We start from the raw sequence: 25,906 nt of genomic DNA on the forward strand, positions 1-25,906 counted from the left end.
TATTATTATTATTATTATTATTATTATTATTATTGTTGTTGTTGTTGTTGTTGTTGTTAAAAATGTGGGCATGTACCTGCATGAGGATTAAGCTTATTTCATTTCTTCTTGAGAATGGAACTCTTTTGTTGAGTCAGGTTTTGGGTAAACTGACATTTTCTGTCGCGGTATTAGCAGTGTGTGTTCATACAGTTCAATAAATAAAAAATTAAACATGTATGCCTAGGTATTTTATTTTTTGTTCCATGTCTCCCTACTGTGTCCCAAGTCTCCCAAAATAAAGTCCCATGCCTCCCCTCAATGTTTCATGTCTCTCCACAAAAAAATAACGACAGAAAAAGTGAAGTCTGAAGGCCAGTATATGTGATAAGCTGAGAAACTAATCTTGTGGCAAGAGGGTATAGTAAATACTTTCTAAGGCAATATGAATGTGAAGCTACCTGCAGAGAATTTTTGAAAATTTGTCCCAACTCTTGGGTGGCACGGCGATGTAGTGGTTAGCACTGTCGCCTCACAGCAAGAAGGTCCTGGGTTCGAGCCCAGCGGCCATGGAGCTTGCATGTTCTCCCTCTGTCTGCGTGGGTTTCCTCCAGGTGCTCCGGTTTCCCCCACAGTCCAAAGACACGCAGGTTAGGTTAACTGGTGACTCTAAATTGACCATAGGTGTGAATGGTTGTTTGTTTCTGTGTCAGCCCTGCGATGACCTGGTGATTTGTCCAGGGTGTACCCCGCCTTTCGCCCGTAGTCAGCTGGGATAGGCTCCAGCTTGCCTGCAACCCTGTATGACAGGATAAGCGGCTACAGATAATGGATGGATGGATATGACTGTATTTAATCTCAATTTTAAATAGCATCAGGAAACAAAAAGATTTTTATACATAGAGAACCAGTCACAAGTATGGATACCTCTACTCATTCAAATGTTTTTCTATATTTTGACCATTTTCTACATCGTAGAACAATACTGAAGACATCAAAACTATCAAACAACATATGGAATGTATATGGAATTATATGTGAAACAAACAACAAAAAAAGTGTTAAAAAACCAAATGTTTCATATTTTAGATTCTTGAAAATAACTCCTGTTTACCTTGATGACACTTTGTACACTATTGGCATCATCCTAGCCAGCTTCATGAGGTAGTCACCTGGAATGGTTTTCAGTTAACAGGTGCCTCGTCAAAAGATAATATGTGGAACTTCTTGTCTTCTTAATGTGTTTGAAATAATCAAATAGTCAATAATAATCTCATCTCATCTCATTATCTCTAGCCACTTTATCCTGTTCTACAGGGTCGCAGGCAAGCTGGAGCCTATCCCAGCTGACTACGGGCGAAAGGCGGGGTACACCCTGGACAAGTCGCCAGGTCATCACAGGGCTGACACATAGACACAGACAACCATTCACACTCACATTCACACCTACGGTCAATTTAGAGTCACCAGTTAACCTAACCTGCATGTCTTTGGACTGTGGGGGAAACCGGAGCACCCGGAGGAAACCCACACGGACATGGGGAGAACATGCAAACTCTACACAGAAAGGCCCTCGCCGGCCACGGGGCTCGAACCCGGACCTTCTTGCTGTGAGGCGACAGTGCTAACCACTACACCACCGTGCCGCCAGTTAATAATAATAATAATAATAATAATAACAGTACAGTGCCCTCCACAATTATTGCCCCCCGTAAAGGTGGCTCTAAATTGACCGTTGGTGTAAATGTGAGTGTGAATGGTTGTTTGTCTCTATGTCAGCCTTGCGATAACTTGGTGACTTGTCCAGGGTGTATCCCGCCTCTCGCCCATAGTCAGCTGGGATAGGCTCCAGGTTGCCTGCGACCCTGTCGAACCGGATAAGCGGCTACAGATAATGGATGGATGGATGGAAAGACAGGGGTGGCATGGTGGTGTAGTGGTTAGCACAGCAAGAAGGTCCTGGGTTTGAGCCCAATGGCCGGCAAGGGCCTTTCTGTGTGGAGTTTGCACATTCTCCCCGTGTCTGCATGGGTTTCCTCTGGGTGCTCCGGTTTCCCCCACAGTCCAAAGACATGCACGTTAGGTTAACTGATGGCTCTAAATTGACCGTAGGTGTGAATGTGAGTGTGAATGGTTGTTTGTCTCTGTGTCAGCCCTGCGATAACCTGGCGACTTGTCCAGGGTGTACCCCGCCTCTCACCCATAGTCAGCTGGGATAGGCTCCAGCTTGCCTGTGACCCTGTACAGGATAATCGGCTACAGATAATGGATGGATGGATAGAAAAACAGTGGCGGCATGGTGGTTAACACCATCGCCTCACAGCAAGAGGGTCCTGGGTTCGAGCCCAATGGCCGGTGAGAGCCTTTCTATGTGGAGTTTGCATGCTCTCCCCGTGTCTGCATGGGTTTCCTCTGGGTGCTCCGGTTTCCCCCACAGTCCAAAGACATGCAGGTTAGGTTAATAGGCCATTTGCAGGAATTGGTCACATGTCAATTTTCCCCATAGCAACAAGCCTGTGGTGGGCAAGCTAACTTGACATTCCTTGACAGCCATAAGAGTTTGACTGGCGATGCGAAGCAATCCATTTCTATAATAGCTGTTTTTACCTTTTCTACTGTCTTTTTTGACCCGAATTTTTGTGTGTACTTGGAAAAAGTTTGTGGTTTTAACTTCTGTCGTAAGTTAAAGCGAATCACTGGCCATAAAAGAGAGTTTTTTGGACTCAAGTTGGACGCCGCCAAAAGAAGTTCACGTGCGAAATGGTGGATTTATCAGGTATGTTTATTACTTATAATTTCTCCTTTTCTACCTTTATCATTTAAATTATAATTTATAACCATACCTGAGAAATCCGCCATTTTGCATGTGAATTTCTTTCGGCGGCAACCAATTGAGTCCAAAAAACTCTCGTTTACGGCCAGTGATTCGCTTTAACTTATGACAGAAGTTAAAACCACAAACTTTTTCCAAGTATGCATGAAAATTCGGGTCAAAAAAGACAGCAGAAAAGGTAAAAACAGCTATTATAGAAATGGATTGCTTCGCATTGCCAGTCAAACTCTTATGGTTGTCAAAGAATGTCAAGTTAGCTTGCCCACCATGGGCTTGTTGCTGTGGGGAAAATTGACACGTGACCAATTCCTGCAAATAGCCTATTGGTGGCTCTGAATTGACTGTAGGTGTGAATGTGAATGGTTGTTTATCTCTGTGTGTCAGCCCTGCGATAACTTGGCAGCTTGTCCAAGGCGTACCCCGCCTCTCACCCATAGTCAGCTGGGATAGGCTCCAGCTTGCCTGTGACCCTGTAGGACAGGATAAGCGGCTACAGATAATGGATGGATGGGGCGGCACAGTGGTGTCGTGGTTAGCACTGTCGCCTCACAGTAAGAAGATCCTGGGTTTGAGCCCAGTGGCTGGCGAGGGCCTTTCTGTGTGGAATTTGCATGTTCTCCCCATGTCTGCATGGGTTTCCTTCAGGTGCTCCGGTTTCCCCCACAGTCCAAAGACATACAGGTTAGGCTAATTGGTGGCTCTAAATTGACCGTAAGTGTGAATGTGAGTGTGAGTGGTTGTTTGTCTCTATGTGTCAGCCCTGTGATGACCTGGCGACTTGTCCAGGGTGTACCCCGCCTCTCACCCATAGTCAGCTGGGATAGGCTCCAGCTTGCCTGCGACCCTGTAGAAGGATAAAGCGGCTAGAGATAATGAGATGAGATGAGATAATGGATGGATGGGGCAGCACGGTGGTGTCGTGGTTAGCACTGTCGCCTCACAGCAAGAAGATCCTGGGTTTGAGCCCAGTGGCTGGCAAGGGCCTTTCTGTGTGGAGTTTGCATGTTCTCCAGGTGCTCTGGTTTCCCCCACAGTCCAAAGACATGCAGGTTAGGTTAACTGGTGATTCTAAATTGACCGTAGGTGTGAATGTGAGTGTGAATGGTTGTTTGTCTATGTGTCACCCCTGCGATGACCTAGCGACTTGTCCAGGGTGTAGCTTGCCTGCGACCCTGTAGAACAGGATAAGTGGCTACAGATAATGGATGGATGGGGCAGCACGGTGGTGTCGTGGTTAGCACTGTCGCCTCACAGCAAGAAGATCCTGGGTTCGAGCCCAGTGGCTGGCGAGGGCCTTTCTGTGTAGAGTTTGCATGTTCTCCTCCAGATGCTCTGGTTTCCCCCACAGTCCAAAGACATGCAGGTTAGGTTAATTGGTTGCTCTAAATTGACCGTAGGTGTGAGTGTGAATGGTTGTTTGTCTATGTGTCAGCCCTGTGATGACCTGGCGACTTGTCCAGGGTGTACCCCGCCTCTCACCCATAGTCAGCTGGGATAGGCTCCAGGTTGCTGCGACCCTGTAGAACAGGATAAGTGGCTACAGATAATGGATGGATGGGGCAGCACGGTGGTGTCGTGGTTAGCACTGTCGCCTCACAGCAAGAAGATCCTGGGTTTGAGCCCAGTGGCTGGCGAGGGCCTTTCTGTGTGGAGTTTGCATGTTCTTCAGGTGCTCCGGTTTCCCCCACAGTCCAAAGACATGCAGGTTAGGTTAACTGGTGACTCTAAATTGACCGTAGGTGTGAATGTGAGTGTGAATGGTTGTCTGTGTCTATGTGTCAGCCCTGCCATGACCTGGCGACTTGTCCAGGGTGTAGCTTGCCTGAGACCCTGTAGAACAGGATAAGCGGCTACAGATAATGGATGGATGGGGCGGCACGGTGGTGTCGTGGTTAGCAATGTCACCTCACAGCAAGAAGATCCTGGGTTCGAGCCCAGTGGCTGGCGAGGGCCTTTCTGTGCGGAGTTTGCATGTTCTGCCCGTGTCTGCGTGGGTTTCCTCTGGGTGCTCCGGTTTCCCCCACAGTCCAAAGACATGCAGGTTAGGTTAATTGGTTGCTCTAAATTGACCGTAGGTGTGAATGTGAGTGTGAATGGTTGTTTGTCTCTATGTGTCAGCCCTGTGATGACCTAAGCGGCTAGAGATAATGGATGGATGGATGGATAGATAGATGTCCCCGCTCTCCCCTACCCTGTGTTTTGGCTCCTGAGGACTAACTCATTTATTATTATTTATTTGCTGTGATCCAGTAAACACTTGAAAACATGTCTCTCAATTCCACTGTTGTTTTTGTTTTATTTTATTTTTGTGGAGTTTTTTTTAATCAGACGTCACTTCCTCCCGTCTTGAGCTAGAGAAGATGGCGGCTATCGTGGAGAGAGTTGAGGGAGGTGGAGGGTCTGTTGATTCCGACTCGGTTTCGCCCAGATTGCCCTCTCCACCGCCCGATCAGCCTCACCAGAACAACCCGCTCCTCGGACTTCCCATCGTGGCCGTCGAGACCATTTTAAATTTCCTGTCCTATGATGAAATCAGTGTGCTGCGCCTGGTGAGCTAAACTACAACAAAAACAAAGGCTAGGAGGAGAAACAGCGCATACTACTGTACTAAGTAGTATGTGAGAGCGGAATGCCACTCGTGCTCGCGTACTGCTTTGCCATACTGCGCAGTATGGAAGTATGCGCTTTCTGAGCGAGTGCAGTAAAGCTGGCTGCCTGAGCAACTTAGCAAGCCTGAATATGAAGCAGAAATTGGGTGTTTAAGTCTGAATGACTGTCTGTTGGGTTTGTTTATCCTGTTAAGCGAGTAAAACCCACTTTTAATCCACCGACACGTTTTATTTCCTGAGAGGACATGAGGATTTAAAGTTAGTAGAGGAGTTAGCTAGCTAGCTGAATGCTAAGTGTTCTCTCCACAGCAGCTGTCCTTCCTTCGTTCTGGCGGTGAAGAAAACTAGAAATAATCTTCAGTAACGTGTCTTTTGCACAATGTTTCAGTTTCTCTCAGTGATGTACAGAGACTTCAGCTTGATAACTAGGCTATTATATTGTCAGTGAGTCAAGTGGTAATTCATATAAGTTAAAAATAATAATAATAATCTTTACACATCAGATGGCTGTTGAATGAGTTATGATTGAAATACAGAGAATCAGGAGTCTCGATCATATGACCTTCTGTGTGCAGGCTTTGTTCAATGTGTCTGGGATTTATTTGTCAGCATTTTAGAAAGAAAGAAAGAAACCTTTATTTGTCACATGCACACTTCAAGCACAGTGAAATTCATCCTCTGCATTTAACCCATCTGAAGCAGTGGGCAGCCACACTACAGCGCCCGGGGAGCAGTCAGGGGTTCGGTACCTCGCTCAAGGGCACTTCAGCCCAAGGCTGCCCTACGTTAACCTAATCTGCATGTCTTTGGACTGTGGGGGAAACCGGAGCACCCGGAGGAAACCCGCGCGGACACGGGGAGAACATGCAAACTCCACACATGCCCCTTTTCCACCAAAGCAGTTCCAGGGCTGGCTCGGGGCCAGTGCTTAGTTTGGAACCAGGGCCATCCTTAAAAAAAAATCCGTTTCCTGTCCACCGGGTGAGCAAAAAAATTTTCGGGAGGGAGGGATTTTTTTATATATATATATTAGTGCTGTCAAGCGATTAAAATATTTAATCGCGATTAATGTCGCGACAGTCTTATGCCGCTTTTCCACTACAAACGCGGCTGAGTCGGGCTGAGCCGTGCGGTGCTGAGTTGGGCTGAGTCGAGCTGAGTGGGGCTGTTGGAGTTGCATTTCGACTACAACCGCGCTGAACCGTGCTGGCTGGAAGTGGGTGGACACATTGGGTGGAGTTAGCGAAAGTGGGTGGACGTCACGTGATGTCGTTAGGCAGCGCAAACAGTGACATCAGTGAGCTTTTAAGCGGTAGTCTCACGACCCGAATAATAAACATGGAGGACATGGAGTCGTTAGTGTTGCTGGTCTTGGTGCTGTGGCTTGTTGTCACCGACAACGCCAACAGATACTGGCAAGAGCGTATAGATGAAGCGAGGCGCATAAGGCTTCAGAAGTTCTCGTAATTCTTCTCCTTCCGGGTTTGCGGTGTTTACAGATCCCAGCGCGCTCGCGGGGCGTGTGTGGGCATGTGAGGACACTCCTCCTCACCAATCAGTGCACAGGGGAGTGTCTGCTCACACCCCCAGCCTCACTCAGCTCGCTTTGGCTCGCTTCAGCCCTACCCCAAAACGGTGCGAGTTTTAGGGGCTAAGCAGGGCTGAAGCGAGCTGAGTCGTGCTGGTTTTTGGTAGTCGAAACGCGAGCCGTGTCGGGCTGAAGTGAGCTGAAGCGAGCTGAAGTGAGCTGAAAAAGGGTAGTGGAAAGGGCCAATAGTTAACTCGCGATTAATCGCAATTTAATCGCACTTTTTTTGTCACATAAAAAACCATTGTAATTCTCTTATCAGCATAAAAAAGTGAATGGGCTTGCTTTGTACCAATGTTTTGTTTTGTTTTTATTGCAAAGCATAACACGTCTTGACACAGCCACCGCAAAGTGAAACCTAAGCCGAGCACCGGCGCGGGGCTAGCAAAAGAACCATGAGTGAAATGATCTACTGTTTGAGTTAGTCTACAACTAAAGAGAGACAGGTTACACAGTGACGGTAGGCTTGACATGCTTGATTATAATATAAAGTACACTATTTATATTAAGTTTAAGTTGTTTGTTGATAAATATTGCATTGAATCTGATCTTTACTGTTTCAGCTCACTTAACACATTTTGTACTTTTACACTTTCTGCCTGTTGATGCGTCGCGCTGTCCAATCAGAGGCGGCCAAATTTGCATATTACAGGAAGGATTTCTGGGATAGCATTGAGTTTACAGTTCAGAGGGATCTGGCTTCTTTAGACGCTGTCTTCTTAAAACTGAATAAATATTTAAAAAGAGCCAAATTAGCCAGTCTTTTGAACGGCTCTTTTCAAAGAACGGATCACAAAGATGCGGATCCCATCAAAGAGCCATAAATCCCATCTCTACTAGCGCGCCCTGCCCGCGCTGGTTCTTGGGGGGCAGAGGACTCTGGCTGTGCGGGGCGTGGCATTACAGTCTAGCTGCTATCGGTTTTCTAACCAAAGTCTCTGTTCCAAGTTCCTGGCAGTTTCAAAAGCTTATGAAAAACCTACATCATGCCACAGAGCGTTAATCTCGTGATTAAAAAAATTATCGCCGTTAAAATTGAGTCAAGTTAACGCGTTAATAACGCGACATTTTTGACAGCACTTGTATATATGGATGGATAAGAAATCGCAATGCTGTGTTTGCTTTTTCTTTCAGTACTTTTTTTATTACAACCCCACTTCCAAAAAAGTTGGGACAGAGTACAAATTGTAAATAAAAATGGAATGCAATAATTTACAAATCTCAAAAACTGATATTGTATTCACAATAGAACATAGACAACATATCAAATGTCGAAAGTGAGACATTTTGAAATTTCATGCCAAATATTGGCTCATTTGAAATTTCATGACAGCAACACGTCAAAAAAGTTGGGACAGGGGCAATAAGAGGTTGGAAAAGTTAAAGGTACAAAAAAGGAACAGCTGGAGGACCAAATTGCAACTCATTAGGTCAATTGGCAATAGGTCATTAACATGACTGGGTATAAAAAGAGCATCTTGGAGTGGCAGCGGCTCTCAGAAGTAAAGATGGGAAGAGGATCACCAATCCCCCTAATTCTGCGCCGACAAATAGTGGAGCAATATCAGAAAGTAGTTCGACAGTGTAAAATTGCAAAGAGTTTGAACATATCATCATCTACAGTGCATAATATCATCAAAAGATTCAGAGAATCTGGAAGAATCTCTGTGCGTAAGGGTCAAGGCCGGAAAACCATACTGGGTGCCCGTGATCTTCGGGCCCTTAGACGGCACTGCATCACATACAGGCATGCTTCTGTATTGGAAATCACAAAATGGGCTCAGGAATATTTCCAGAGAACATTATCTGTGAACACAATTCACCGTGCCATCCGCCGTTGCCAGCTAAAACTCTATAGTTCAAAGAAGAAGCCGTATCTAAACATGATCCAGAAGCGCAGACGTCTTCTCTGGGCCAAGGCTCATTTAAAATGGACTGTGGCAAAGTGGAAAACTGTTCTGTGGTCAGACGAATCAAAATTTGAAGTTCTTTATGGAAATCAGGGACGCTGTGTCATTCGGACTAAAGATGAGAAGGACGACCCAAGTTATCAGCGCTCAGTTCAGAAACCTGCATCTCTGATGGTATGGGGTTGCATTAGTGCGTGTGGCATGGACAGCTTACACATCTGGAAAGACACCATCAATGCTGAAAGGTATATCCAGGTTCTAGAGCAACATATGCTCCCATCCAGACGACGTGTCTTTCAGGGAAGACCTTGCATTTTCCAACATGACAATGCCAAACCACATACTGCATCAATTACAGCATCATGGCTGTGTAGAAGAAGGGTCCGGGTACTGAACTGGCCAGCCTGCAGTCCAGATCTTTCACCCATAGAAAACATTTGGCGCATCATAAAACGGAAGATACGACAAAAAAGACCTAATGGCCCTTTTCCCCTACCCTTTTTCAGCTCGCTTCAGGTCACTTCAGCCCGACACGGCTCGCGTTTCGACTATCTAAGAACAGCACGACTCAGCTCGCTTCAGCCCTGCTCAGCCCCCAAAACTCGCACGGTTTTGGAGTGGGGCTGAAGCGAGCCAAACCGAGCTGAGTGAGGCTAGGGGCATGAGGAGACACTCCCCTGTGCACTGATTGGTGAGGAGGAGTGTCCTCACGCCCCACGAGCACGCTGGGATCTGTAAACACCGTAAACCCGGAAGAAGGAGAATTACGAGAATTATGAAGCCTTATGCGCCTCGCCTCATCTATACGCTCTTGCCAGTATCTGTTGGCGTTGTCGGCGACAACAAGCCACAGCACCAAGACCAGCAACACTAACGACTCCATGTCCTCCATGTTTGTTTACTCTCCGGGTCGTGAGACTACCGCTTAAAAGATCACTGATGTCACTGTTTGCGCCGCCTAACAACATCACGTGACGTCCACCCAGTTTCGCTAACTCCACCCAATGTGTCCACCCACTTCCAGCCAGCACGGTTCAGCGCGGTTGTAGTCGAAATGCAACTCCAACAGCCCCACACAGCTCGACTCAGCACGGCACGGCTCAGCCCGACTCAGCCGCGTTGGTAGTGGAAAAGCGGCATAAGACAGTTGAACAACTAGAATCCTACATTAGACAAGAATGGGTTAACATTCCTATCCCTAAACTTGTGCAACTTGTCTCCTCAGTCCCCAGACGTTTACAGACTGTTGTAAAGAGAAAAGGGGATGTCTCACAGTGGTAAACATGGCCTTGTCCCAACTTTTTTGAGATGTGTTGTCATGAAATTTAAAATCACCTAATTTTTCTTTAAATGATACATTTTCTCAGTTTAAACATTTGATATGTCATCTATGTTCTATTCTGAATAAAATATGGAATTTTGAAACTTCCACATCATTGCATTCCGTTTTTATTTACAATTTGTACTTTGTCCCAACTTTTTTGGAATCGGGGTTGTACAAAAGGGCAATTCCATGTAAATGTCAACCTCACCATGCAAGAATAAAGCAACATGTAATACATCAAAACCACTCCCAGAGATATCACCTCGGCCTGTATTTTACAGATGTGAATAAGTTGAACCAATTTGTCACAAGAATTGTTCCCTTCGCCTTAATATGTCAGTCTTTCTTTCTTATAATGTAAAACCCAAGCTAAAATCAACTTTGATCATGTACAATTCTATATTATTGCCACAAGCCACAGAAATGTATGCTCAAATCCACAAAACAGCAAAACAATAGCCATCCTAAATATTATTTAAGAACTTTGATAGTTTTAGCTGATATTTAGAGAGTTTTTCAAAGGGTTATGGTGGTTAAATTGCTGATTTTCTAAACATATGCCATGTCTATTTCAGACGCGTCACATCCATAACGGAATTTCATCACATCCATAACGCTGACTTTTCCTTCCGAAACTCTGCATGAAATACAAAATATTTTAAACAAAGATTTTTTTAATATTCACCTTGGACCCCTCTATCAAACGGATATCTCCATTTTGACATTAGGTTTACAATTTCACAGAGTTTGATAAAAATGTACAGTCACCCAAGAAAAGTGATACTTTTTCTGTCACATCCATAACGCATCTTTTATCGGCATTTTCTGGCATGCCCTAGATGTACTATGGGAATTGTTCTTGTTCTATCACTTCTCCAGTATGGTACAGCCTTAAAATATGCAACACCTGTTTAAATACTGGGAGACAATAAAACATGCACTGGGTCATTTGTTGCCATTTTGAGTTCAAGTGTCACGTCCATAATGCTGGAATTGCTCAAAAGCAGACACATTTCATAAAATATGACAGTTTAATCAATTGAAACTTGTACAAAAACTTTATTTGCTACAGACACAGTTTTTAATTCTGTCCAGCCAACCTGCATTAGTTCCGTAAACGCGTTTTTTTTTTTTTTTTTTTGTTCCGTTCCGTTCTCATTTTGAATAGATCTATTAGGTTCTCCTACAGATCTGTCAGGGTCATTAACAAAGTAGGTAATGAATTTCGCATAACAAAACTCAAAAGCTGTTTGTAACGTCTTGGATGGATCAAGATCAAATGAATTTTCCAGTTGTGATGGTCCGACACGCGGACTTTCTGTAGTTCTAAATCGAGCGTTAGGCCTAGTTCGGATGAAATTACACTATTAAAATGATCACTGAATGATTTGTTTTTCTGAATCTTTACTATTTTGTTGTTCGCTAGAATACCATTTTGCGATTTCACGCTTAAGCAAATGTTTGAAAACTCCGGATCTCCTTCCTTCATGGTGGCTGCCATTTTTTTGTGCCGCACGGCGCATGCACAGAGCTGATTCAATTCTATATTCTGCACAGAATGTGTAAATGTTAAGTTCGATTTTAGATTTACGAACCCCCCAAAAAATGTCGATAAACCGGCGTTAAAAAAAAAATTTCAACCACACAAACGGCACTCACCCGGCCGGTGGACCGGAAACGGAACGTTTTTTAATAATGGCCTGGGTTTTCTGTTTCCACTGACAAAGAACTGGCTCTGGGGCCAGAAAAACCGGTGTCACAGTCTGAATTTACCACCAGTCTTTTACCCCTTTTCCACCAAATCAGTTCCAGGGCTGGTTCAGAGCCAGTGCTGGTTCGCAACTCGTTCAACTTGCAAGCCAGCTAAGAACCAGTTTGCTTTTCCATAGCTCATGGTGCTAAGGGGAGCCACGTCATTACGTCACTATACGTCAGTTACGTCGCTGCGTTTGCATAAACCTTGGCGCGAATATCAAAACAACAGTAATGGATGACTTCGCGTTTGTACAGCTGCTGCTTCTCGTCGCTTAAAAATGGCGATCTTTCGCGATCTTGCTATTGTTGTTGGTCTTAACAACTCCGCCCCCCCGCTGACGTAAGCGGTTCTTTCCTCTGGCCCAGCAGAGAGTTGGTGCTAGCCTGGAACCGGTTTTTCTGGCCCCAGAACCAGTTCTTTTTCAGTGGAAACAGAAAACCCGGTTCCAAACTAAGCACTGGCCCCGAACCAGCCCTGGAACTGCTTTGGTGGAAAAGGGGCATTTGTGTCCAGGTGCTCCAGTTTCCTATTACGGTCCAAAGACTTGCAGATTAGGTCAGCTGGCTCCTCTAAATTGCTCATAGGTGTGAATGTGAATGAATGAATGGTTGTTCATCGGCGTTAGCCCTGTGATAGATCAGCGACCTGCCCAAGGTGCACCCCGCCTCTCACCAAAAGTCATTGGGGATTGATTCCAGCTTTCCCGGCGACCCTGATGGATAAGCGGTATAGATGATGGATGGATGGATGGATGGTTTATAGTCACTCAGCATGATTTTTATATTTTATAACGATTGTTTTATTGACACTCCATTATCATGTTGGGTACGAGGACAAAATATTGTGGCTGAATAGCTTTTGTCTTTTTAGGTATGTAAGCGCATGGACATGATTTGTCAACGTATGCTTAACCAAGGTTTCCTCAGAGTGGAGCGTTATCACAGCCTCTGTCAAAAACAAGTCAAAGCCCAGCTGCCCAGGTGAGATTAAACCCTAAAATTTCAGAGCTGTTCTCCACAGACAGCTGACACAGTACACTGACCTTAATGGCTTTCTTGTATTTGTTTCTTGGAGGGGTGGGATTGATCAGCTTCCTTTTGAGCGCAGTCAGAAAGGTCTGAGTAATCAGTCTCTTGAGTAATCAAGATGCATGCTCAGGCTTTTTTTTTAATTAATGCCACACCAATTCAATTAGTTGGTTCTCTGATTTTTTTTCAGGAAAAATATGAAGCGAGCGAGCGAAATAAAATTAAAAAAATGCTCTGATGGTAAAATTTGCGGTGGAAATAGAGGGCTTTCATAATAGAGAAACAAAACAGACACAAAGACTCAGATTGTTGGCGCGCCCGCGTCTAAAGCCTCGGTCACAACCCACCGTACGTGCTCCTACGGCAGGTCTACGTGCAAAAAACGCAAGAAACGCACGGAGGGCGCGCGTGTGACGTGCTGATTTTCAAGCCGTAGACCGGCCACAGAGGTTCTTTGTCATGTCAAACAAACTCTTTGGGCGCTTACGTTTTTTTCAGGTTGCAAGACAAACTTGCGGCCAACGTGCGTCTTTCTCCACGAACAAAAAAAAAAAAACGCAGCGATTTGGGGAAACGCCAAAAATCGCACGGCCAAAAAATCGTACATCCGGTTGTGACCTAGGCTTTAGACGCACTATTTCGAATAATGAACGCATTGTCGAGAGGGGCAGGGGCCAATATGGACGCGAGCATTTTATACCCTATTTGGAACGTTTCGTGGCGTATTACTTGACTTCATGGTCTCAATATCGAAAATCTTGCACAAATATGCAACTTCCAACATTAATTATCTGGATATTCAACAGATTTCAGCATCGGATGAATTTGTTTTGACCGCAGCCATATTGAATATACTTCGGACCCGTTCGTGTATTTACGCCGTCCTGTTTGTAGCGTCCCAAGCGAGTAAAACCTGATCCAAGTCTTTCGCTAGGTGGCGTCTTATGGTCTATGTACGAATATTCGAAAGAGACAAGAAAACATGGATAAGAAAAAAAAGAAAAATACATCTATTTTGTCATTCTTTGGCAGAAAGAGAGTACAGTCACCTGAAAAAACTAATACCCCGATACCCAAGGTAATTAGTCATACTAGATTTACAACTACTACAACAGCAACTACTACTATAGACCTACACCAAACTGAAAACAAGTTAATAAAATAAATTAATGAAATTAGAAGTAGAGACGAGCAGAATTAGACCATCACAGCATGCAAAAAACAAACCCATTCTTTTGCTATAATTTACAAGGAGGAGATAATATAGATGGGATATATAGTGGCCTGTGGTTGAATTCCAAAATATTGCCACTGATTAAACAATCTCTCAGTATATTTGGTTGAAGCATTGATTTTTGTCATCTACATTGCTTCATATGGCTTCTAATACCAAAAAAAAAAAAACAGACTTGAGAAGAAAAAAACAGCCCCTGGGCTGCCCCAGCTGTTCATTGGGCTCGCTTCACTCACTAGGGTCGCTTCAACTGAAGGATAATCACTGGGCCCCCCATTGTAGAACTGGGCCCCTGTTTTTTCCCAGGAGGGGCCCTGTGGGCCCCGTGACCTGCAAAACAATGAGTCTCTGCAGACAATACATTATTGTTACACATTTCATATGGCTCTTTTAATAGCTTATCTTATTTCCACCCATATGCATTAAGGATAATTGAAAATAAAAGTCTGAAACAACAGTCTTGTGAGCTAATAGCATTAGAACGACAAGATCGCGCTGTTTCACCAGATATGCGGACGGTAGCCTATGTGACTAAAACTCCGCGATCAATTTAACCAAGATGAATATTCATCAACATGCCCTCTTGAATTTCGACGCTTCTGTTCGGTGAATATCCTAACAATCACAAACACGGGCTTTGCAGGATTCCCCTCCACAGGCATGTTTCTTCCACAAGTCTTTATCTAAAGTGAAAGGGGCGATTTGATTGGTTTTCGACGTCACGTGACCTCAACCTGCAGTCTTCAGATTTTTTTTTTTTCTTCATTTTGCATTTTCTTCAAGCAGCGATTCCGAGAACCAACTAATCGGATTGGTGTGGCCTAATGAAGTGATGTGAATGAATAATTCATAGCGCTGGTTGCCGAGATCATACTAATTCACTATTTTTAAATTGAAAATGTTTAAAATTCAGGGATATTCTAGAATCTAAAACTGCCTTAATGTACAAAGTAAGGAATTATAAAGTACCAAGGAATATCCAAACAATGTTCTCGGATAGAGGGGGGGGCTATAATTTTAGGGGGAAATTGAAATGTAAAATTCGCAGTGCCAGGGCAACGTTAAAAATGTTCAGTATGGGTTGTTTTACAATCAGGGTACAAAGTTTGTGTCACAGGGGTCCAAAATTCAAATTGATTCAAACTGGTTCTTGTACCAGTTTTTAAGTGAAGGACAAGTTAAAGAACAGATTTCAGGTAATTTTTTGACGTGTGTGTATGGTAGTTTTGTGTAATCTGCTATAAGATAAAGAAGATCAAGTGTAGCTTTAAGCAGGGCTGGGAGAAACAAATGAAGTGATTCTCGGAGAGGACTTTTTTTTTTTTTTGACAATTCAGAATCCACTACTTCCATAGTGCTTTTAAATATAAGGCTGTAAGCTTTGTGTTAGTTGTCTCGAATATTTATGTCCCGATATCTTGACCAAATTTTAGGATGAAAATAATCATTTTAGATATGTTATTTTATATTGAAAAATTAGCTGTCTCAGAGAGGACTTTTTTTTTTTTTTGACACAATTACATACTAATTTGATCAAAATAGTCTGAAAACTTACTGGCATTCAACATTAAAACTTAACTATGTTTCCAATGATATGGAACCAAATATTTGTTTTATGGTATAAAGAATGATTGAAGTGCATCCCTTTTGGAGCTACCTGTGGTCAAAAAAGCACTTTTTCTAAATGACACGAGTAATTTTGCTAAATATGACATATTGCCATACATTCACCAAAAATAATGTTATCACCAATTTTATTTTTGCATGGTAAATAGAGCTATCACAGGGCTACAATAAACAACCAAGTTTATTTAGTCAAGCCTTTTGATATTGAAGATAATAAGTGTTAAATGTGATGTTTAGCTTGCGTACCATGATTGTAAAACAACCTGTATCTCTGTTTGTGGCGTAAAGCTACGGAACAGTTTGAATGTGGAGCTCATGAAATGTTCAACCAGTTTAAAAAAGGTATAAGGAACAGATCTTTGAGGTATAGGGAGGAGGAATTACAATAACATTCTATTGATAATATAAGTGTGGGTATGGGTACGTACGGAGATGTGTGCGCGCGCGCGCATAACTGTATATAATATATATGCATAATTATATGGATGTGTATAGTTATAGGTATGTGTATATGTATGTACTGTATATATGTATTGTATGTGTGTGTATATATGCATAAGTATCTGTGTATATGATTTGGTCGATATTATACCATGTGTGGTTTTTTTGTTTTGTTTTTTCTTTTCTTTTGTATATATAGTTTATTATGGCGGAAATTTATGGAATCAATTTTGTGACAAAATTTTCATACAATACTTTTGAAATATCAAACAAAAACGACCAATCAAAATACAAAAAAAAAAGTCAATTTTTTTAGACTGGCAAATTATTCGTGTAATCGTGTAAAATATCAGTCTTTTGTTCGGCGTCTTTCTCAGTTTTTGTTTGACGTAATTTATTTTGGTTGCGATTCCAGCTTTCTCGTTTGCGCTGCCTGACTTTTTGCTTGCAGTTTTGGCACAAACTTCACGTGTGGGCGGGCTCTCCAGGAATGCATTCCCATTGGCTAACTTGTGTTTGACTGACAGCTATGCTCAGCCATTTCCTACTCGGATTCTGGCGGAGTGTTTGACGAGTGACCGATCCATTGACGGTAAACAAGGATCGAGTGGACTTCAGTGGTGACTATGATATTGAATTAATTCAACAAAGTGTAAATTCAATATCATAGTCGCCACTGAAGTCCACTCGATCCTTGTTTTACCGTCAATGGATCGGTCACTTGTCAAACAGTCCGCCAGAATCCGAGTAGGAAATGGCCGCAACAGCCTCCGGGGGAATCGGTGAGCGTAGGTGTCAGTCAAACACAAGTTAGCCAATGGGAATGCATTCCTGGACAGCCCACCCACACGTCAAGTTTGTGCCAAAACTGCAAGCAAAAAGTCAGGGAGCGCAAACGAGAAAGCTGGAATCGCAGCCAAAATAAATTACGTCAAACAAAACTGAGAAAGACGCGGAACAAAGATAAAAGGTTTCTGAAGAGTAATAGACTGATATTTTGCACGATTACACGAATAATTTGCCAGTCTAAAAAAAATTGACTCTTTTTTTTGTATTTTGATTTGTCGTTTTTGTTTGATATTTCAAAAGTATTGTATGAACATTTTGTCACAAAATTGATTGCTTAGAAAGTGACGTTTGATTAGCGGTGGTATAGAGGGTTAGGATTTGATAAGTTATTTACTTCTTCCTAATCCTTTCCAAACATGATTATGTTACTGCCTTGTGGCTACGCTATTCTGTTTGTTTATGACGATGTTTGGATTCATTGTTTTTTTTTTTTGTTTTTTTTTTTTTTATATATATACATCATCTTTACTCTTTGGAATAAAGCAAGCAATCAATGTATTATACAGCAGTAAGCCTACACTTTTTTAAAAGCACTATTTAAAATAAGTGGTGTGGTGATAATTTCTGCTCTGATGTGCCCCTTAGGCGGGAATCTGAGAGGAGGAACCACTCCCTAGCTCGCCATGCAGACATCTTAGCTGCAGTGGAAACACGCCTATCCCTGCTCAATATGACCTTCATGAAATATGTGGACTCCAGTCTGTGCTGCTTCATACCTGGCAAGGTGCCCGCTCTTATTTACTTTGTGACGTTAATTTCAAGCCTCGCTAAAGTCGCTGCACACAGACCATTTGGGCTATCTGTGATGCAAATGTGCCATGATTTTATCATTAAGTTAACGTGGATCTAACACCCGCGCCTGAGTGATGCACGTCACTCTGACATCCACCACGCCTCCCGGTTGCAAAAACAAAGCCAGGACTCGAGACTGATTTTTCCAGAATAAGCCAGAATTTGTTTTCGAAAATGTTGCGAAAAATATTCATAAGCGCATCTTTGTCATATGACCCGTACGGACTCACGCGTGCGCTCTTAATAAAACCATTGGGAAAAGTCGCGTGACTGGGCAGATACGGATTTTTGAACGCGGTCTGGAAAAAGCCGTATGCAGCCCCGACCCGGTTTCCCTCGCTTCTGCCGTTTTCATTTTGCTCCGAGTTGTTACTTTGAAAAATGAGCGACACAACTGAGCACAGTAAAGGTCAATTTTATTATCCAGACGATTTATCAGACACAGACCTAATGACTCGACTCTACGGTGCTCAGCGTAAATGAGTCCACCCCCTTTGAAAAGTAACATTTTAAACAATATCTCAATGAACACAAACAATTTCCAAAATGTTGACAAGACAAAGTTTAATATAACATCTGTTTAACTTATAATGTGAAAGTAAGGTTAATAATATAACTTTTTTCAGTTTTACTCAAATTAGGGTGGTGCAAAAATGAGTACACCCCACAACAAAAACTACTACCTGTATATCTAGTACTTTGTATGGCCTCCATGATTTTTAATGACAGCACCAAGTCTTCTAGGCATGGAATGAACAAGTTGGCAACATTTTGCAACATCAATCTTTTCCCATTCTTCAACAATGACCTCTTTTAGTGACTGGATGCTGGATGGAGAGTGATGCTCAACTTGTCTCTTCAGAATTCCCCAAAGAAAATAATTTCTTTCCACCACAAAGGTGAAGGCTACAAGAAGATCAGCAAAGCTTTACTTATCAGTCAGAATACTGTAGCAAAAGTCGTACAAAAATTTAAGAAAGATATAACTGCAACCATCTCACAGAGACGTCCAGGTCGTCCACGGAAGTTAACACCTCGACAGGAGTGTCTTGTGATGAGAAGGGTTGAAGAAAATCGGCATGCAAGTTCACTGCAGTTATCTAAAGAAGTAGAAAGCCAAACTGGGGTGACTATTTCCCGTGAAACAATACGGCGTACACTGCAGAGGAATGGCATGCATGGATGCCGTCCACGAAAGAAGCCTCTCCTAAAGCCCAGGCACAAAAAAGCCCACCTAGAGTTTGCCAGGGCCCATGCTGACAAAGATGAAGACTACTGGGACTCTATACTCTGGAGTGATGAGACCAAGATAAATGTTTTTGGAACTGATGACTTCAAAACTGTATGGTGTCGCAAAGGTGAGGAATACAAAGAAAAATGCATGGTGTCTACAGTGAAACGTGGTGGCAGTGTCCTTATGTGGGGCTGCATGAGTGCTGCTGGTGTCGGGGAGCTGAATTTCATTGATGGCATCATGAATTCACAGATGTATTGCTCTATACTGAAGAAGATGCTACCATCACTCCGTGCCCTTGGTCGTCGTGCACTTTTCCAACATGACTAAACACACATCTAAGGCCACTGTTGGATTTCTGAAGAAGAACAGGGTGAAAGTGATTCAGTGGCCAAGTATGTCTCCTGATCTGAACCCAATTGAACACCTATGGGGAATTCTGAAGAGAGTTGAGCATCACTCTCCATCCAGCATCCAGTCACTAAAAGAGGTTGTTGTTGAAGAATGGAAAAAGATTGATGTTGCAAAATGTCGCCAACTTGTTCATTCCATGCCTAGAAGACTTGGTGCTGTCATTAAAAATCATGGAGGCCATACAGAGTACTAGATGTAGGAGTTTTTGTTGTGGGGTGTACTCATTTTTGCACCACCCTAATTTGAGTAACACTGAAAAATGTGTAATCTAAGTTATATTATTAAACTTACTTTCCCGTTATAAGTTAAACAGATGTTATATTAAACTTCGTCTTTTCAACATTTTGGAAATTGTGTTCATTGAGATTATTTCAAGGGGGGGGTACTCATTTATGCTGAGCACTGTACATGTTTTAGCTAGTTAATTTTGTTTAGCTAACAAACGAGTTGCTGTAAATCTGGTTGGGCAGCACCTCGGCTTTCAGCGTGACTGCATCCTCGATGTTTGAATTGTAAATCATTGTCCTGAACATGCCCACAAACAACAAATTAATAAGCATCAAGAGACTTGGAGGTAGGCATGTAACGATATCTTGTGTGATGATAAATCACGATACAGATTTATGACAGTTCAAATCAATGAAATAAGAAAATGAATTGCAATAATTATCAAGCTGCAGAATATCTTAGTGGTTCCTAGCTGTAATTGCATTATTTATACAGCAGAGGGCAATAATGTACAATAACATGAATGTGTGAGACTTCAACCTAGGCGGAAGTAACACAGCGCGAATGCCGCAGAGAAAGCATATACGCATACACGATCTAAAATGGGAAAGAGCTGTTGTGTGGTTAACTGTACAAATAGTTTAACAAGAACTCAGAGCTCTCTTTTTACAGACTGCTGAAAGCTAAAGAAAAGAGAAGCAAATGGAGGGAGTACAAATGTACATAAAAGCTTTATTAAGAAAAGACCCATTTGTTGACTTATTTTTAAATCAAATTAATATTTTAGTTAATAGGTTATTATATTTTACTCCAACCATTACAAATGTGGGTAAATAATTGTTGGTTATTAAGAAAATGAAACAAAAGGGTTTTTATATCCAAAGTTTGTATGCGGGAATCATATTAAGTCAATAAAAACGTGTCTTCCACATAAATTTATGAAGTTCTATTCCGAGCTTTTGGACCTACGGTCCATCATGAGGAGCAGAATGGAATGTGTGTTTACAAATGTCAACAAACTAGTTTAATCGAAAATAACAAAACTGTCACTTGCATCATGATGGGTCACATGCTTGCAAAAAAAAATCCACAATAAATATTGAACTGAGGTGAAAAAAAAAACCCGCAAATAAATAAATGCGATGAGACAAACCAAAAACCCCACACAAAGTTCCCGTGCTGTAAATTATATCCTTTCAATCAAAGGCGGATAACTTGCAGGTATTTTCCTGCCGCAGTCCGTTGTGCACTGCTATCACAAGCGATCATCCCTGCTTCAGCAATTTTTCTCTCTAACCAGTGGTCTTGAGAAATGAGTACACTGCTGTTATCCCACGCTACGTCATGGCCCAGGCTGGTGGCATGGTCCGCTAAAGCCGAGATCTCCCATTTAGCCAAACTAGTGTGCTTGCTGAGCTGTAGCAGAACAGCGATCATGCTCATGTTAAATTAGCATGCTAACATGTTAATGGCTAACATGTTAGTTGTTAGCATGCTAACATGTTAAGGTTAATGTTAACAGCTAGCATGTTAACATGCTAATGGTGAACGTCAACCACTGGCATGCTAATATGTTAATGGTGAACACGTTAACATGCTAACGACTAACAGGCAAACTGTTAGCATGCTAACAGCTAGCATGCCAGCATGCCAAGTTTAAAAGAAGAAGAAGAAGAAACAACTTGCACACTTCAAGCACAGTGAAATTCATCTGAAGTAGTGAACACACGCACACCCAGAGCAGTGGGCAGCCACACTACAGCTCCCGGGGAGCAGTCAGGGGTTCGGTACCTCGCTCAAGGGCACTTCAGCCCAAGGCCGCCCCATGTTAACCTAACCTGCATGTCTTTGGACTGTGGGGGAAACCGGAGCACCCGGAGGAAACCCACGCGGACATGGGGAGAACATGCAAACTCCGCACAGAAAGGCCCCGGCTGGCCACTGGGCTCGAACCCAGGACCTTCTTGCTGTGAAGCGACAGCGCTAACCACTACACCACCGTGCTGTGTTTAGCGTGCTAATATGCAAATGGGTAACATGTTAGCAGCTAGCATGCTAATGGCTAATATGTGGTGTGCAAATATTCCTAATAAAATGGCCATTGAGTTGAAGTTGATTTGTCAGTGTCTCAGGTGTTTCTCCTCTTTTCTCCTGTCTTCATCTGTTATAGAAATGTTGCAGGCTCTATGATAGAGTCCTTACAACGCATGCCTTATGGTGTGGTAGGTGATGGTTATTAAAGGGCATATTCTGGACCAATTTCGTGTGGTTATTTATTTTTTTTTATATATGAAAGAATGTCCCTTTACACACTCATCCAGAAGGGTAATTTTGCACAAGGCCATCTGTCTACAGCAGAAAAAAATAAAATAACAAAACGAGTCTGGAAAAATCCCGAGGGAGTCTGGAGCCAGATTCGTGACGTCACCTGCGGAAGCGCCAGCAGGCTGCGAGAGCTTCGCACGGTTTCAGTGCACAGCCTGTGTAGACCAAGTGCTCCCATTTCTCTCTCATTGTCCGGTCTTTTGGGAAACGATGAGTACTAATCCCATCAAGATTGGTGTTGCTACACCCTCCTACGATACATCTGTTAACCATTTTAATAATTATGCGATAACGTTGAAGAAATTTGCAGAAAACCACCAGGTTGTTTTCTCATAAACAAACCAGCGCTGACGTAGGATTCAGAGGGAGGCGTCCCGCACGCGACATCACGAAAATCAGTGTTTGCCGGGAAATCCAAATGGCAAGTTTTTTCAGAGGCGGACCAATTCACCTCAAATGGCTTGATTTCAATTGAATTTTTCTGGTATTGTGCAAGGTAAAAAATTGCCAGATATTTGACCAAATTTAATATAAAATAGGAGAATTACATTGATCTTGCTCCTGAATTTACCCGTGATACGCACTTTAAAATCTAAAGCACTCCAGGCCTAGAAATTCATATATTTTTCCACCAGCCAGCTGGACTAGTTACCTTCCAAAGTAACTCGCCAAAATTTGTTCATGTATGAATTTTACTTCTGTCAAAAATGCCACAAAAGAGAGTAGTTACCATTGTTCATGACTAATGTGCATTTTTTTCAAGACCCGAGTATTTTGATACTGTTGAATACATAAATGAGAACAACACGACACCATAATAAAATATCAACAAATAATATATTGGAAAATTTGGCAATTTGGTGTATGAGTATTGAAAGCAAATTTACTTACTATCATGACTATCGCACCCAAAATATGTCCAACATGCTTTCTGTATTTAACCATTTATGAGAGAGAAAGCATTAGGAGCTTCATAGTGACTAGGAATCAACTTGAAAAAAATTAATTATTCCATAAAAATCAGATCACAGCCAAGGCCTACCCTGCTCCTACGTTTGCTTAAGTCCTTTTGTTGTTTCTCCTTCTCGTACGCTTTATCGGTGGCCTTTTTCTCCTCTTCAGACCGAGGTCGCTTTGTCCCCGTCTCTGGCGGTTTCTGTACACCTTTCAGAAAATTCCACATCGCAACGTAGCTTTGGCAGATGTAGATGTAAACAACAACAAAAACACGTGTTTAAATGGGCAATAATGTGGCCACATCTATTGAATTTGATAACGCGATTACCGCGATATTCAACGAGATGCGTTATGTGCATGTGCAGTAGTGAAAAAACTGAGAGCCTGACTCGTACACGATATGATTCAGAATTCTTTGGTATTTTCCGTCCTGTCAATAAACACAGACACAGCACGTGCTTAATATGTGGCGGCTTTAGTTGACGGTGTGTCTGAATCTTCGCTTCATATATATATATTTTTTATTTTCAACTAGCCAGCCAGGCTGGCTAGTGACAGGAATTACACTACCGTTCAAAAGTTTGGGGTCACTTTGAAGTTTCCTTATTTTTGAAAGAAAAGCACTGTTCTTTTCAATGAAGATCACTTTAAACTAATCAGAAATCCACTCTATCCATTGCTAATGTGGTAAATGACTATTCTAGCTGCAAATGTCTGGTTTTTGGTGCAATATCTCCATAGGTGTATAGAGGCCCATTTCCAGCAACTCTCACTCCAGTGTTCTAATGGTACAATGTGTTTGCTCATTGCCTCAGAAGGCTAATGGATGATTAGAAAACCCTTGTACAATCATGTTAGCACAGCTGAAAACAGTTGAGCTCTTTAGAGAAGCTATAAAACTGACCTTCATTTGAGCGGATTGAGTTTCTGGAGTATCGCATTTGTGGGGTCGATTAAATGCTCAAAATGGCCAGAAAAATGTCTTGACTATATTTTCTATTCGTTTTACAACTTATGGTGGTAAATAAAAGTGTGACTTTTCATGGAAAACACAAAATTGTCTGGGTGACCCCAAACTTTTGAACGGTAGTGTACCTGCCAAATGACAAATTAAGTCGCCTCAGGCGACCGGACCACTGCGAATTTCGAGCCGTGCACTCTGTACGTCTGTGAAGATTCTCAGTCATCCAGGTCATAGTAAACTGTGGGTGGTAAAAGAGAGCAACTGGACTTGCTTGAAGATTCTTGAAGACGTTTCACCTCTCATCCGAAAGGCTTCTTCAGTTCTGTCTGACCGGTAGGGAGCATCAGGTATTTATCCTCTCATGGATGAAAAGCTTATCTAAGGTGCCATTGAGTCATCCTGTTGGTGTGGGTCAACTGGGGGCTGGTTGTGAATGGCCTCGAGAGTCGTTAGGATGAAACTCTGTTTTCTTGCGATAGACCGATACATTAATACCGCCATCCTCTTGTACAACGTTCAGAGTGTCCAATCATGGAAGACCTTCAGAATCATATCGTTCAAGTGTAAACTTGACATATTGATCTTGTGATTTTGTGGAATCCTTTCTCTGTATCATACAAGCTATATCAGCCATATACCTGCAATACATTCCAGGTGGGTTCAAAAATGTTCATGTTCTGTTCTCGAAGTCCTCCATAACAAGATTGGCCACCACAACAGAAACAGGTGAACCCATCGCCGTACCATGAACTAGTCTTTACCATAATATCTTCCTCGGCATTGGAATTCAAACAAAAAGACAATCGGGAACTAGCCTGGGAAATCCCATGCTGCTTTGCACAATCGTTCCGATCTGAAAAGACAGCATGGAAACTATGGTCTAAAGGCTCGCCTGAGTTAGGGAGCCAATCAGAGAGTGGGGAGGGGTGGAAAGACGATGACGCGTACTACTCGACAAACGGAAGCTTGTAGTTTATTTGGGACTGTTTACGGATCACATTTAACATGGCGGCGAGCAATACGAACCAAACTTTTGATCAAGCTTTAGACACTGTTCTGAATTAGTCTGGTTAACACCAGACAATATCACAAGTGAAATAAGTTCGGTGCCATTGTTTTCCTATTTTTGTTTTGCCTTCTCTTTCTCTTTCCTTCTCTTCTTCGCCTCTTCGTCGCTCTAACTACGTCACCGGGTACAACTGCCATGATTGGCCATGGGCTACGTATACGCCAAATGATAGACATTCGCAACGTCCAATAAATGGCCGTTGACAATCGTAAACCACACCTCCCCTACGAGAAATTCAATAGGTGGATTCCAGACCATATTTCACTTGTGATATGGTCTGGTGTTAACCAGACTAATCGGGAACAGATATGTGTCGGTGTTAATGCAGTACGCTTGACATAAACTCAAATCGGAAGAAAGTCGGTCTTTGGGCGCACCAACAGTCTGTTGCTATCGATGTAAAGGAGAAACCACATCAACTAAGACCAAATGTCGCATTTTTGGTAATAAAATTTTCATGTAATTTTTTTCGAATAAAATCATGAATCGGGTGAATCGTTACATGCCTACTTGTAGGCTTTTCAATTATATCTATTGCAGTATAAACATAGCCTCCGCAGTGATGCGGTCGCTTTACCGGTCCGTCGTGGTGAAGAAGGAGCTGAGCCAAAAGGCGAAGCTCTCAATTTACCGGTCGATCTACGTTCCGACTCTCACCTATGGTCATGAGCTTTGGGTAATGACAGAAAGAACAAGATCGCGGATACAAGCGGCTGAAATGAGTTTCCTTCGCAGGGTGGCTGGGT

At 42.7% G+C, this 25,906-nt stretch overlaps 1 protein-coding gene across 1 annotated transcript in view; it reads left to right on the forward strand.

The window, feature by feature from the left end:
* Positions 1-5,166: 5,166 nt before the first annotated feature.
* fbxo28 (F-box protein 28) overlaps positions 5,167-25,906 on the forward strand; it is a 32,525-nt gene continuing 11,785 nt past the window's right edge. The window contains exons 1-3 of the mRNA XM_060915914.1: positions 5,167-5,361; positions 12,870-12,979; positions 17,763-17,901. Coding sequence (XP_060771897.1) covers positions 5,173-5,361; positions 12,870-12,979; positions 17,763-17,901 — 438 coding nt within the window. The 5' untranslated portion in view covers positions 5,167-5,172. The remainder of the gene's footprint in view (positions 5,362-12,869; positions 12,980-17,762; positions 17,902-25,906) is intronic.

This window comes from Neoarius graeffei, chromosome 3 (assembly GCF_027579695.1).
Source record: "Neoarius graeffei isolate fNeoGra1 chromosome 3, fNeoGra1.pri, whole genome shotgun sequence".
In the NCBI taxonomy this organism is placed as follows: domain Eukaryota; kingdom Metazoa; phylum Chordata; class Actinopteri; order Siluriformes; family Ariidae; genus Neoarius; species Neoarius graeffei.